The sequence below is a fragment of the Lepidochelys kempii genome, chromosome 9 (assembly GCF_965140265.1).
Source record: "Lepidochelys kempii isolate rLepKem1 chromosome 9, rLepKem1.hap2, whole genome shotgun sequence".
In the NCBI taxonomy this organism is placed as follows: Eukaryota; Metazoa; Chordata; order Testudines; family Cheloniidae; genus Lepidochelys; species Lepidochelys kempii.
In genome coordinates, this window is record NC_133264.1 from 90,418,932 (window position 1) to 90,434,210 (window position 15,279).

Below are 15,279 nucleotides of genomic sequence, written 5' to 3' on the forward strand. Positions count from 1 at the left end.
TATCTAAACACTGGACAGATGAGGATAAGTTAAACTAATGTGTAACAGATCAACCTTGACCAATATACTGGGCCTTCAGAAAATTCAGAAGCATTAGTTGTTCAATCCAAAAAATATCCATTCTGCTTAATGACATGAATGAGGGCATGATGAGGAGCAGACTACTCTCTTAGATGCCATTGTTAAGAACGTGTATTCCTGACTGTTCGTCTGTGGAGATGTCTCTGGGTATCTTGAAACCAAACCACAATTCGTACTCCTCTTTTATGTTGGCCTGTAGTGACTTTGCCCAGTACAAGTTTCTTCTTGTTGGTATTTGGCCAATGGTACATCCTTTCTGCATGTTAAAACATAGGCTACTGGGACAGTGTTTTTTTTCAAGATGAACCTGCCTCTGACTTCAGAATCCAGTGCATATGACAGCAACCATATGGTGTAATGAGAACAGCTTACCAGGGAACAGTGCAGGAGAATGGAGAAACCTAAAGAATGCTGAGATAAGCATAACACAAATAGTTCTTCTGCTTGAAGGAATAGGAATTTGCATGGAGTTTCAGTCTGGATTAAGGCCACAGCTGTGTATTGGAGGACCCATGGAAAGGAAATATCAGAAAATACACAAGGTATGGTAAAATGGACTTGTAGCATGATGCAACTATAACATGCTGCACCTAATTTTCTGTGATAATGTTTCTAAACTGTTTTTGTTTTTACTAGTGAGATCCTGAGGGCCATTCAGACATTAGAGGATGAACATGATGAGCCAAGTAGCATTTGGGTTTTTGATACAGGAGTTGGGATTGGAATTACAACAGTAAAAGAAACAGCAAACTCTTCTGCAGAAATGGTTGGAGTTGTGCCAAGCCAAGGTAACATACACTGAGGAACAGAAGGAATATGTACTCTTTGTTTATGGTTCAATAGACAACTACAGTGATGTCAAGTGTCTACTAAATTTTTTCTCTTGCAGGTATTGCCTTTTAACTTGAAGGAGTCAATGTGCATCACATTCTGGGGAGAAAGAAGGGCTTGCACATCCAAGAACTTTGAAAATACAAATCCAAGTGTGATTTGCATGGTCGGTATCTTCTGCAGGCAATGACCCAAAACACGCCGCAGCAGGGCTCATAGAAGAATAAGGTGCTAACCTAGTGAAGACTCCCATAGAGTTAATAATATCATACATTAAACACTTTTCCAATCGAGGAAATATACAATATCTGTGTTCAGAATTGTATGATGATAGTAAATTATATGTTTTTCTCTAACAGATCAGAAGACTATAACCTCATGGAACTGGTGTAGAACAACTTGAGACACCATCTGCAGACACACATGAAACCATTAAGTAACGTTGGGCTTGTATTGCAAATAATGGCAACATAAATTCAGATTCTGGAATTTATTGATTACCTGGATAGTTCTCCCGGTAATGACTAGAGTGAAAAACAGGAAACTGTCAGGGTCTGGTAAAGGAAGCAATTTCCTGCAGATAGTTGTTAGCAGAACAAGTGCTCTTGATTTTCAGAGAGAGCTAGATGATGGGTTGGTATTCTTTATAAGTCAGAAGCTGCTAAGTTCCCAAGTTGTGGAGACTCAGTTAAAGGGAATGGACTCAGGAGGCTGAACTGCACATAGCTGCTATTAGTGTTACAATGAGCCAATGAAAGTGCCATAGATTGAATAGAGTTCAACAGTTAAAATGAGCAGGCAGCATGTTGCATTCCATTAGAAGCCTGGTTCTTGTGTTCTTTCTTGGGCACAGCTTCCATGAATCCCCTCGTGGTATTCACAATTGCATCTGCCCTTGGATATGTGACCAACCTATAGCTCTGCAATGATAATGAAATAAAAAAACCAGCAGGAGCACTAGGCAGGCAGAGTGGGTCGGGGAAGAAGGGGTGCCCATTTTTCCAGGGGCTCCCAATTGGCCGGGGCCCCTGTACATGGGCCCCATTGGCCCTGTAGCTAATCCACCACTGCTGCTGTTTTGGCCATGGTTTTCTTTTGGATTCTGAGTTTGTTTGAATCCATAATTCAAAGCAAAATTTAGTAGGAGGATTGCAAAGACCTAGACACTGTGATAGAAGGAAATAGTTTCACAAACTCCTGCAAAGCAAAACTGTTGAGCTGTGCACTTCTCCAGTCTAGAGAGCGGAAACATTAGTACAGTAGTACTTTGAGATGGGGAATCACAACCTCTGGTGCCAATATGTTAAGACTTCCAAATCCTTTCTCCTTGCAAAAAGAAGGTCTGTCTTTTCCTCCTCTTTCTTCTCCCTTTCCTTGTTAGTAGTGCTTTCTCTTAAAGAAACTGAAACCTGTGGAGGTCAACCCAATGGGAGAGTGAGCAGCTTGAGACCCTTTAAGAAGTGATAATGCTTTAGAAGACGCGTTTTCAAGGTCTCAAGTTAATTTTCTACCAGAAATGTTCTCTATGCTGAGCCTACCTCTTGTCTATTAAATGAGTGCTCTGAAATCCCATTAAGGTCTAAGATCATTTGAGTTGTACTTGATCAACAACTGTTTCTACTGACTTGCAAACTCCCTGCTAAACTCATCTATTTTCAAGGTCATGTCTACAAACCTTCATCTAGCCAGCTCCCCATCCACAGTGGAAAACAAATGATTTTGTCAATTTCATTTATCTGCTATAGCAACACTAAAATAGTGATTATTTGTTACTTTTCTGTGTTCTTTGCAAGTACATTCCTCCCCTATTTACTCTTTATATGTAACCTTCCTCTCCTATTCCCTCCATGCTTGGGGCCCAGTGCAACCAGCCCACCTTTGTTTTCATTATATTGTATTGGGAGAAGTTCCTCCTTTCTATAATACAAATTAATGAGATTCGTCATTATTTTTAAAGAAGGAAAACGGAGGTAATAAATATAGGGATAACATTGGCCAGTCTATCAATATCCTCAAGGAAAAGAGACCAGGTCACATGCAGCCAGTGGTAGATAGTTCATCCAGTTCTCAAGCCTATTGTTGTTGGCTTAGTAAAGACTTTATTTATCATGAGCTTGAATAGACTTATTCTGGCAGGTTTTTGGGTTTTTTTAAGTGATGTTGCTCACCAGTCAGTCAGTTTCCTCAACTCTGATCAATTCGATTGTAACTAGTGAAAGGAATGTTACATTTTTAGGGAGTAAGCATTTTAAATAGAACTAGCCTCAGGCCCTGTTCAAAATGTAATCTAAATAATGAAAGATTGTTAGCAGAAAATATAGCACTATTAAATTATATCAAATAATGAATAACAACCCCAAAGTCATTATCTTTACGAGCCTTGATAATTTCTACTGGGTATGTGACCTGTCTTGTAATCAAGAATATGTGTAATCATCCAGGTAAGTTAATAATTACCAATTGCTTAATGCTGCTAATTATATACATGCATCAGTGGTAAAGTAAATGCACTGCTGTTGTGTGGGTTTTTAGTGCTCCGTCAAAATATGCTTCAAACTTCAGCTTTAAATAATTATTTTTCCCCCATGCAAGGAACAAAGGGTGAAATTTTCAAAAACACAGACATGTTTTAGGAGAAAATTGATTTTTATTGTTAAGTTGCACAGGGACTTTTCAAAACCCCTCCCAAAATGTTTATTTTTCAGCTCTGACAACTATACTTTAGATTAAATAAAACAACAACAAAAATTAAAAAGCCTCTGTCAGAGGAAAAACGCAGTGACACGTCTTTAGTATATTTCTAGCTGCAGGCTCCACACGTGCTGTTCCATGTGACATTTTATTACCATAATGATGTGCAACAAAAGATTTGCAATGCGATAAACTGGTATTTGTCTTTTTCAGTTGAAACTCCTCATAAGTCTAATTTGAGGATTCATCATCTTGATGTCAGTGTCAGAGGTTTGACCATGTGGTCATTGATCATTCCCCAGGAGAATGGGGCAAAATGTATTTGCAGTGCTGCCCTCTATTTTGTACCAGCTAAAACAATCTGAAACACAGTCGCCGCAGAAGAATACTGAAGCAAAGCGGTAATTTCTTCAGCGGGAACTCTCCAGCACTCTCCGTGATATTGTAGCCAGGCAGTGTATCAGTCTTACCCCAGACCTCTTTGATTCCGGAAAACTTAAAGTGACAAAGTGATGCATGATGGGAAACAGAGCCCTCATTATAATGTCTGTCGTAATTTGTAGTCTGTTCTTAAAGGACTGTGTTTCCCATCCCTTCTAATGAAAACCAGAATCTGACAGTCTGAGTTGCACCACTCTTGCACAAACTGTAAATGCTTGACAGTAACACCGTGATAAATATCAGCATGAGTTGTTATTGTGGTAGCTGCTAACTCTGTTAAAGTTGTGAGTCTATAAGCATTTCCATTTTAACCTGATTTTCATATTCAGGAAGCATGTAGCTTGGTCATTAACATTTATTCTGGACTGACAGCAAGAAAAACAAGAACAGTTGGATTTCACTCATGCACACTTTCCTGGACTTCACCCTCTCTGTTTTTTTTTGGAAATTATAATTGTAGGATCATAGATTTAATGCCAGAAGGGACCACTATCTCTGTCCGGTCTGACCTCTTGCCATAGACTTTCACCAATCATTCCTTCAGTGGAAGGAATTATTCCTGCATTTTATGCATGATTTAGTACCACTGACTCAGAGGAGAGCAAATTGCATCCCAGTGTACTCTAGGTTGGAGTCACCCTGAGGGGAAGGGAGGTGGTGTCTCTGGGATCTATAGGAGATGTTCCAGTGAAAGCTGCCTGAAAGGGGGTGTGCTGATTAGCATGTCCCTCAGTTGCCTGGTTATGCCTCCTCCACCGACTTTTGAGGCAGTGCTGGCCTTCATTTTAGAGGTGCTTGCAGGTAATACATATAAATTCTTTTGCTCCAAACCTTGAGGCCCTGCACCCTTACCATTGAAGGAGCTCAAGTGGGATGGGACTTCTTTTCATGGTCTTCAGTGCCTCTCAGATCTCTGAAAAATTATACTACCTACATATACTCCCCTTCCTCTAGTTAATAGCACAGTAACTCCTGCTGGGGAGCTGAAACCAGTTCTGGGAGTTGAACATTCTTCTCTTATCTGGTAATGAGGATCACTACAATTATGCCACTGAGCTCGATAAAAGAAATTGCCTTGGCGAATGTAAGTTCTGTGTGATGCTTCATATTTAATTTGCATCTCTTTAATATTTTCTTAACACCTGAATTGCATAACATTACAGTGACTTATTTGAGTGTGTTCCTGAATCATGAAGGTGAGATCTTGATGACAAAGCCGATACTTTTGAAACAGACGTGGTAAAAACTAAGCTATCAGTGTAAAACTCTTCTCTGTTCTTGCAGAAACTCCACCTATTGCATGAAGGTGTCAATGTCCTTGACAGTGGCTGAGAATGAATCTGGGCTTTGCTACAACAGCCAGATCCGATATTTGGAAAAATCAGAAGTCACGAAAAGAAAGATAATCTCCTGCCCTGATATTGAGGATTATAAAACATCACATCAAGAGCCAGAAGTAGTATGGTACAAGGTAACATGGCTATCTAATTAGCATTTTGTTGAATATATACAATTACTTTCTTTGTTTTCAGTCTTGCATCCAGTTATGAACTTTTTGTGCGTCAAGTGATGAGTGACTGCTCTGAAGGACCAACCAAAGCCTGACAGTTCTGATGCACAGGATTTATCTTTATTGGTGCAAAATTATCCAGCCTGGCCAGTGACCGACAGCAGCTCCATATCTGTGAAGGGTCTTCCCTACTTTAGGAACTTAAAAAAACCCTGCTCTAACAACTGGAATACAAGCTCAGATGTTCCACCGCCTCCCCCACCCGCCCCCTCACCCCCACCACAGCTTCTGCACTGGAGGAACTCTGCCATTTCTGAATATTGCAATCAACCCAGCTGGAGGCAACGCTGTTTTACATGCCATCAGCACCACCATGTAGAGTGTGTGTGAGCGCTGTGTATACATAATACATTTTGAGATGCGCTGAGTTTTGACTTGCCAGATGCACAGGTGCATCAGAAAATAACAATGACAAAAAAGTTGTCACTCTATTTTCATTTTTACAAAGTCTTGGATATTCCAATTTACACTGACAAAACATGTACTGTAACTCATATAAAAGCCATGAAAGCTTCCCCCCCCCCGTTATATGGGCAGATATGTTTAGAGCTGTTTACACATGAAATATGCATATTTAGTTATGAAATTGTACAGAAAAGAAAGTGTATGGGCAGAAGTCTCATGTCCTACCCATATACCTGCTGAATACCAAAAGTCTGAAGAAGGCATTATCATTATGTAAGTTCACTTTGCAGAAATTATCTGACAGACATAATCCCCAGCAGTTACTCTTAAAACACTCCAGGAAAATGAATGCAAGAAAAGTGCAAACCAAAATCAGTGAGGAATTGTACTGGCCAGAAATGGGAACAGAACTTTCATTTATTTTTTTTTCACACATGTACATGTCTTCTGTGTCCAACACATAGATTATATAGCACCGGCTTTCGGTCTGACAGCTGACTGAGTTGTCACAATGATTAAATTGACCAGAACTGATATTATATTTTGAAGATAACAGTGCAGCTGCAAGACAATCAAAATGGACTTTTAGTCTGCTTTGCTAAGAAAAAGAGACATTACTGGAATAACCTCCTCCGTCGTCCTCCTTATTCATACTTAATGATAAGTGTCCTTTAATAAATGTGCTAACAAATGCAGATTGGATGGCAGGATCTTCACTTCTTAGACCCCACATACATCATCTGTAACAGACCTAAAAAAAGTCAGAAGGGTTCAGTCACTGGGGATTCCAATGTTAATGTCGTATTATGCGTGATATATGTAGGGCAGGTTATGCCTTCAAACCCATTTGTGGCAGAGGTTGTTGAAAAACACTCCAAAGAGAATTATGGCACTAGCTGGCATAGACATTCTCTTTTCTCACTCTAGTCTAAAGAAAGGTTGAGGGCCAGAGTCTAGAGAAGACTTGTGTCTCTGCTACATCCCTTTGATTTCAGAATATTTTTATTCCTATTTATTATTTGTACTACGGCAGCACCTAGGCGCTCCAGTCATAGACCAGGTGCCCTTTGTGCTAAACGTTGTACAAGCACATAACAAAAAGATAGCCCCTGCTCCAAAGAGCTTATAGAATTTAGCCCATAATCTCTACGCCCTCTGCATCTCCACTGAAGTCAATAGAATTGTGGTGACTTGTATCACTTGAGGGCCTGACCTGAAGTTTCTAAAGAGGGTGTGTGATTTCAGACTTAGAGAGAGATTGAAAGGATCAAGCCAGTTAACATACAAGGCTGCACTCACTATGGAGATATAAGAAAAGGAGGACTTGTGGCACCTTAGAGACTAACAAAATTGGTTAGTCGCTAAGGTGCCACAAGTCCTCCTTTTCTTTTTGCGAATACAGACTAACACGGCTGCTACTCTGAAACCTGTCATTATGGAGATATAGATACACACATACTATCAATCACCTTCTCACCTGCCTTAGATCCAGGTAGGGCAAAGGCCACTGTGCTGAATACTTTGCCCATACTCATGATACACCTGGACAGTGAATGTTTTCCAAAATATGAAGATGATAGTCAAAGCCAAGGTGGTCCCCCAGGATTCTTCCCCTTCCCTTTGCTTAAGGAGAGCTGGACACAACTCCCACCAGAAAAGCTTGTGATCATGATAGAACCTTCCAGTGACTGTTGTCCCTTGAAGGTCAGGGAATTTGGGCTGGTGGGCACTGGTCTACTGTGAGACAGCAGATCCAATGCTACAAGCTTGCCATGAGCAGACTTCTCATTGACCTCAGTAGGAGGTCTACATGTGGAGGGATTACAGAATTGGGTGCATTAATAGTAACAAGCTACCTAATGCAATTTGAGCATGTCCTTAATAGAATTAAGCATGACTATATTTCTACACCCAAACTCTCTAGGAAAAATACTAACAAAATTATTATTATTAAAAGTGTAAGTTTCATTTATAGCAGAAATTATACTAATGAAATGCCTGTTTTAAAGAATTACGCATTAATGTCAATGTGACTTTCTTTCCAAAGCACCATCAGGCCTAAATAACTGTTTTGACAACATGAATAAAGGATTTTTTTAGATAAATGCAGGTGTCAAGACATGATTGAATGAACAAGACTTAAGAATAGAATTACTCTCATGGAAAAATAAACTGGAGGAGAAAAAAAGATGTATCTAGAAAGAAGAGCCCTAACCCCTTCTTGCCTCCCCACCACCTCCTTGCTATGACTGTGTTGAAGAAATAGCTATGAAAACAATTAGAATGACAGGTGAAGGACAGGTACTAGTTATACGAGTCTGCAAAAACAGAGTCGTTGACGTGCTACCACTTAAAAATTTCAGGGAAGAAGAGAGAAGCACAATAATGAACAGCCTAGTTATTGAAGTGACTCTGAGGGCCAAAGACTCATGAGAGAAATGTGCAAATAAAGGGAAGAGTTAAAATTACTCCATCAAGACAAACCAGAAAAAGAATGTGACCTGATTTAAATAAGAAATAATCGTACACTTGGGGACTGATTATTAAAGGGAGTTAGCATCTGTCTGACAGGGGATCTAGTTTAATTTCCTCCAGAATATAAAGACTACTTTTTTTGGGGGGGGTGGTTTTAAAATGCATATTTTTGTGATTTCTACTTTCTGCCTTTCTGCTCTTGTGTCAGTCCCGTACAGTGAACCAATCCATATAAAATTAATCCGGACAGACTAAAAGCCAGAACTTTCCATTCAGAGTTGGAAATGCTGGGTAGCAGATGGAAGAAGTAATGTAAATGAGCTAAAATTTGGGGGAGTTGTAAATCATTTTAAAATAGGAAATGTTTTGAAGTAAACAAGGAGATAAACAGTGTTGAATAATTAATAAGTGAGTGTTACAAACCTCTCTGCTCAGTGCAATTCTGAATAGACAACCGGGACAGACACATACATTGTTTCCTCTACCTCATTAATCATTACAGTAGGAAGATGTGACCCTCTTTATTAGAAGTACATAATATGTAAAGCAACATCCTGCCAAAGAAAAGTGATTTGTTTTGTTTGTCTTGTTCGCTCTGGTATTTTTCAAAAAAGAAAAACAAAAATCTTACCCTGGAAGCTGTTATGAGACATGGGACTTTTACTGCTACATTACAGAAAAGATGCAAAGCAGTTACCTACTGAAACACACTTACCGGTGCATTCTGGGAATTGTAGTCCTTTTTAACCAGAGATGGATAGACCTGGATCATGTTCTTTGGACCAGATTCATGTTCTGTCACCCAAGGACAGAGGGTCTGTTCAAATTTGGGGCACCTTTAAACAGGGCTAAAAATCTAATGTCACTCAGAAAGGTATCTATATAAAAATGGCACTTTCTTGCTCATCAGAGCCGTTCTCTGCATGCAGATAGGGAGCTGGATTTAGTTCCTTTTCCTGCATTATCAACTATTAACTAAATTCCAAGAGCAGGGCTGAATTTCATTTAATTCACACCTGTGCAACCCCACTGGAGACCACTGAGTTGCACTAGTGTCAACCAAGAATGTAATGGGGTTGCCCAAGTGTCAGTAGGAGCAAAATTTGGATAGGACAATGGGACCGCACAGGATCTGTCCTGTTAAGGGTAAAATTTCATCCTCAGTCTTTGCTATTAATGATGCCTGAAAAGCAGAGGGTTTCAGAATCTGGTATGAGTTTGTAAGGCTGGAAGTTAGATAATCCACCTTTCTACTTGTGTATTGATTACATTTTATTTGGAAATTGGGACACACAAAACATGGAACTGTCATGATTTCTCAAGGGGAAAAGAAGCACCACCAATGTCACTCTGTTCTGTGTTAACTGTATTTTATTATTATTATTATTGTCAGAGCCAAACCATAACACAACTTGATTCAAATTTTAGCTCAAATCCTGGGCTGTCCTCTCACTGCTTTTTGCCACACCGCTGACATAAAGGGCCCTAAAGCTGGCATAGATGGCCACCAAAGTCCAGGGAGTTTGTCCATTGTCATAGAGTTATGTCTCCTACTCAATCCCATCTCCCTCCTGTTGGTGTAAGGCTCATGACCTAGAAGGGACCCGGACTTTACTGTCTCCCAGCAATCCCCAGGTGGCATATTGGCTCCTTGAGTGCAGTAGTAGATGACACAAGTTACAGTAGCCCTCAAGCTGCTCTAATTTACTCTGGGGGACTGGTTCAGGCCCAGAATTAGAGTAGACAAAGGTGGCTTAAAGTCACTTTTTCGCACCCTCCTGAGTTGCTTTGTGTGCTCCATGGCTACTGAACTGGGTGTTCAGATTGAGTTGGCAACTCTGGAAGTCACGGAACAAAAACAACCCATCATTTTGTTTGCAGACTGAGCGGAGTGGATATTAAAGTCCATGAGAGATGAACAAACATATCACCCTGATGCACCTCTTTATAGAGGCACTTATCAGACTATGTCCACATGTTAGCACTGATTATTCCAAGGTGTATTAAATGATCAACACCACTAAGTACTGTCAAATTTAGCTGGCTGGAATGATACAGTACTTCAGCCTGGAAGTGGATCAAGCACCAGATATTGCGATGCCTAGCATTTACTGGATCACACATACAGTACCAGACCCGATGTAAAGACTTCAGAATCACTACAAATCTTCCTACCAGGACAACAATTAAAAATATGGACATACGGCCCAGTCCGGCCAAATGACAACTGGTGAGGGGTGAAGTCAATGGGACCTGTAGATCATCAATACCTCCAAGGAGGTGAAGTGAGAACTGTATCATCCAATTTCAGGCCATTGATTTTTATTAAAAATAATGTTGTGAGTCAGGCACAGAATATTTAAACACTGTTTTAGGCCTCATTGTATCCTTCCAAATGTTTACAACAATGACAGGTCTGACACGTTATCGTGCAAACAAAGCATTTGAAGCAACCTTTCTAGGGTCTTATCACTGTCATATTTGAACACCTACTAATCATTAATGGATTTTGTCCTCCCAACCCTCCTGTGAGGTAGGAGGTACTATCCCCATTTATTGCTGTTGTACTGAGGCAAAGGGTAGATTAAGTGAAAGTGTCTCAGGAAATCTGGGGCTGAGCCAGGGCTCGAACCCAGGTCTCATGAGTCCTACTCTGGGGTCCGCTGGACCATCCTTCTACCTAATCAGGAACTGCTATGAGTTTTTGTGCCACTGTAAATGCACCAGCCACATGGATTTTTTTCTTCAAATTTTCTTCTTGTTTTTTAAGTACATCTACACTGAGCCCTTATGTGTTAAGATTCAGGCTGGAGCCAAATTTCACAGGATATAAATACACGAGCAAGGGTGTATATTTAGGAAAATACTAATGTATCTTTAACTAAAACAATGGTTTATGATGAAAAAGTAGAGGGTTTTTTTTCTACTTGGCCCTGGGTAGATGATGTCTAAACCACTGCACATGTAGTTCAGTGAGCATTCATTATTGTAGCTTGTTATATACATGTCTGTTAAATTTTAAACAAAAATGACTTCAGATAAACCCTAGTTTTTCAAGTGGTGAATATTCAAATCTCCATGCTGTCTCGAAATCATATCTGATCCTGTATCCGATATCCATACTTAAAATTAAATTGATTTTTTTTAAGAAACCTCAGTTTTGCCAAGGTATTTCCACTGAGATTTGTGTGAGGTACGTGTTTACTTGTCCAGTCAGACCGGTGCTTTACCGTACCAGCTGGTTAATTGAGGCATCTGATGTTTCTGTGCAGGAATGTAAGCCAAAAATGTGGAGAAGCATCATAATTCAGAAAGGAAATACTCTTTTAATACAAGAAGTCCAGGAAGAAGACGGAGGAAATTATACTTGTGAACTAAAGTTTGAAGGCAAGCTAATACGAAGAACAACTCAGTTAAAGGTTACAGGTAAGAAACTTCTTGCATAACGTGAGTTCTCAAATGCAGGGAAGATGGCTTCACACAGCAACTGAAGTATGGGTTGAACCCAAGCAACCCTAAATGGGAAATGCAGATCAGGCCCCAGTTGTTTAAAGATAAAAAAGCACAAAAAGGGCCAAAACAAAAACCTAGATCCTGGCACCCCAAAACTTCGGAGGAGTTCAGGCCCAGATCTGGACTGTGTGACTTGGGCCCTTCTCTAATGGTGAATAGGAGGAATATTGGCTGCAAATGCAAATAAAATAATTAGCAGTCATTAAGATGTTGCTCCAGAGAAAGAGGCAGTAGAAACAGTCAGCATAAGTAACTGTTTTATGGTTCAGAGTACACAATTGTTCCATGCCTTTTATCTTCTGATTCATTTCTGGTCATCAGATTCTCTGTTGGAGGTCTGGTCTTCAGTAAGGACTTCAGGACACCTATTCTGAGAATAAAATTAAAAAGCAATATTATAATAGAAAGCTTTCACTAAGTAGTGTCCATTTATTATGCCATGCATGTGTGTTCACAGGAGAGATCGTAAGGACAGGAATGAAAGAGTAGGACTGCATTATATACCCATTCATTCCTGAATCCTTTCCATTTTCCCTTTTTAGATAATGTACCTGTCATTATTAATTTGCCATCAGCAAGCTTCTGAAATCATTGTTTTCTTCCAGTTCTTCACACAATAACTTTTGAGCAAATATTTAGAAGGATATGGAGCCAGAGCCAGTCTTGGTATAAACACTGCCAAAATCAGTAGAATTGCACCTGCTTACACAAGGCTCTGTTTAGTCCAGATGCTATTTCTAACACGCTTTCAAAATAACATTGTTGAAATTATTAGTTTCAGAAGCTACTATGATTTATACATATTAATTTCCCATTAGTTATCATTGCCCCTTATTTGAAATGAATCTTTTTCACTGGATGTCAAAATCACAGTATATGATTATTTGTAGTCTGCTTTTGCGCCTGGACAGATCTCTGTACCATCATCAGTTTGACCAACCTGAACCAAAAGCTATCAAATGAAAACACATGACCTTCCTTGGAAGCAGTTGCTATACCAGGTAGCATGCTGGTTTTCAGTCAGAATACTAACTGAATGTGACTAATAAAAGTAAATACACCTGTATCAATTCCACATGGTGGATGTTCTTTAGCTTACAGACTTGTCAGCTCTCTCCATCCCCTCTAGTATCTGCAAGACCTTGTTAGCTGTTCATTATCTGCCCACTATGCAGTATCTGCAGTACTTTAGGTTTTAATTTATTTGCCCTGCACCTGTTGTAATATTTGCTCTCATTATTTGTTCAGATAAAGGGGTTTATGATCTGAAGTATTAAGAATTGTAGGTAAGGGATATGGTACCATTCCTGCTTGCAGAACGCTTGAGAAGCAAGGAATTGTTATCCTTGAAATTTGATGTGCAATTCGTATATTCTCCTCAATTTACAACAAGCAACCTATTATTCCTTAATAATCTATGTAATCAGCATTGTGAACATAGCAGCAAAGCAAAAGTGATCTCAATTTACATGAATTTATAAATATATATTGGGTTTTACCTATAATGTCAAACCCTAATTTTAAGTGGGGTTGAGACCAAAATCTGAATTTTTTTGGCCTGGGTCTATCTCTATGGAATATTATATTTGAAATGCTCTGCCCAATTTGTATGAATGGCAACCTGTCTAGATGAATAATAGCAATGGGTTCAATTCAGTACATGCAAAATCAGTGATGCCAGATATGTAATGGTTTGGTGCTGCACAAAAACTCATTTTTTCTTCTTTTCAGTTCATGATTTTATATGCAAATAGCTTTGAGGTATCGAGATATGTACTGATTTTATGTATCAATTCATAGGAAAAATCTTTCAATAGTATGACAGTGGTTTATTTGTCTGTGTCTATGACTGCACTGCAAAGTGCCGATTCTACAGGCAGAGCAAGCCAAAGCTTGGGAGTAGATGCATGGGGGAAGCAATAATTAGAAGATGCTGAAGTGTGACTATAAGTGTTGTCCCAGGAGACTGAAGTAAAATATGTGACTGGCAAACGTTCTGAGAAACCCTTCTTCCTCTGTGACTAATTTAGGTATAGGTTAATTTATATTGCGCCTCCCGTGAAATACATTTTGGAGTGAAAACAAAGACAAAATAGAAACCTAACTAATGGTTAAGTGATGTGGCCACTAAAACTGATGAATGGAGTCCAGCTTTCCCTACTGTTTTTCACTGACCATAAAGGACAAGAGTCCATTTTGCAGGTAATTCTGTGAAGGCCATATAGTAAATCTAAAATTTCCTTCAGCAAACCAGGTACAACTCATCCAAAAAGGACAGTGCATTTGCTGCCTGCTGGACTGACATTATATTAGTGGAGCAGGACAGTCTCTCATGGATCTGGGCAATCTTATCTGCCAAGTTAATGGAAACCTCTTCATAACAGCAAATAGTCAACTCTCCCTTTGAAAGAAGGCCATCTGGCCCAGTGCCTCTGACGATAGGGCAGGTTCTCTGACCTGACTTCATAGATGTTGTAGTGAAGGACAAGAATAACCTCCAGTAAATCCTTGGTATACAAACATAAGAAATTTGCCTCAATCAGACCAAGAACATGTCTTTTGCCACCAGTGCTCTAGCCTGCTTTCCTATCACTTCACCTGTTCTGAAGGCCATCTGTAATCAACAGTGACCTGTAAGAGACAGGCATTTAGGAAACAGGTTGCTGCTGGTTGACACAGTGGGCAATGTTATCCCACTTCCTGGAATTGAATTCTGGAATCCAGCTGAGTTCCCATCAAAATAGATTTACAATGCTATGAGGGGCGAGGACAGAACCTGAGCTCAGACTGACAGACAGACCTGCTGCTGCATGTAAATTACAGTTAGTAAATACAGCTGAAGGCTAACTAGAAAAGCAATAGCTGTTGGAAGCAAAGCCCTAAGAGAATTTTCACTGCTGCTGTATACTGCAGACGTGGAGAAAGAAAAATCTTACCTACTGCTTTCAAATGCTTTTTCCTCTGCGGGGTGTTTCTAATGCTGATGTTACTTCTGCTGCTTCTCAACGTGCCTGAGCTGGCATTTTGAAATCACAGGCACACGGGCTTTTTTGACCATACAGATTCAGAACTGTAAGACTCTGGTGGCCTAACCTTGAGGACATGGTGATCTGGAATTTTTTATTAGAGTAAAGGGTTAGCCTGACATTAAAATAGGCAACACCTGGGCTCCCTTATGCAAGAGGAGCTGTACTGCTGTGCAGAGAGAAGTGGCTTAACTTCGATTCTATTATCCTGTACATCTTCTCATCTGCAGCTGAAAGTGTTGTCTA

The 15,279-nt window shown here is 39.8% G+C and overlaps 1 protein-coding gene across 10 annotated transcripts in view; it reads left to right on the top strand.

Annotated features, from left to right (window-relative positions):
- IL1RAPL2 (interleukin 1 receptor accessory protein like 2) overlaps positions 1-15,279 on the top strand; it is a 547,775-nt gene that overhangs the window by 296,030 nt on the left and 236,466 nt on the right. For 9 of the 10 annotated variants that reach the window (XM_073358328.1, XM_073358323.1, XM_073358325.1 and 6 more), the window contains 2 exons: positions 5,329-5,515; positions 11,767-11,920. In XM_073358328.1, the coding sequence (XP_073214429.1) occupies positions 5,329-5,515; positions 11,767-11,920 (341 nt within the window). Of the gene's footprint in view, positions 1-3,838; positions 4,005-5,328; positions 5,516-11,766; positions 11,921-15,279 lie in introns of those variants that run through there. The other variant, XM_073358332.1, reaches the window with a different exon arrangement.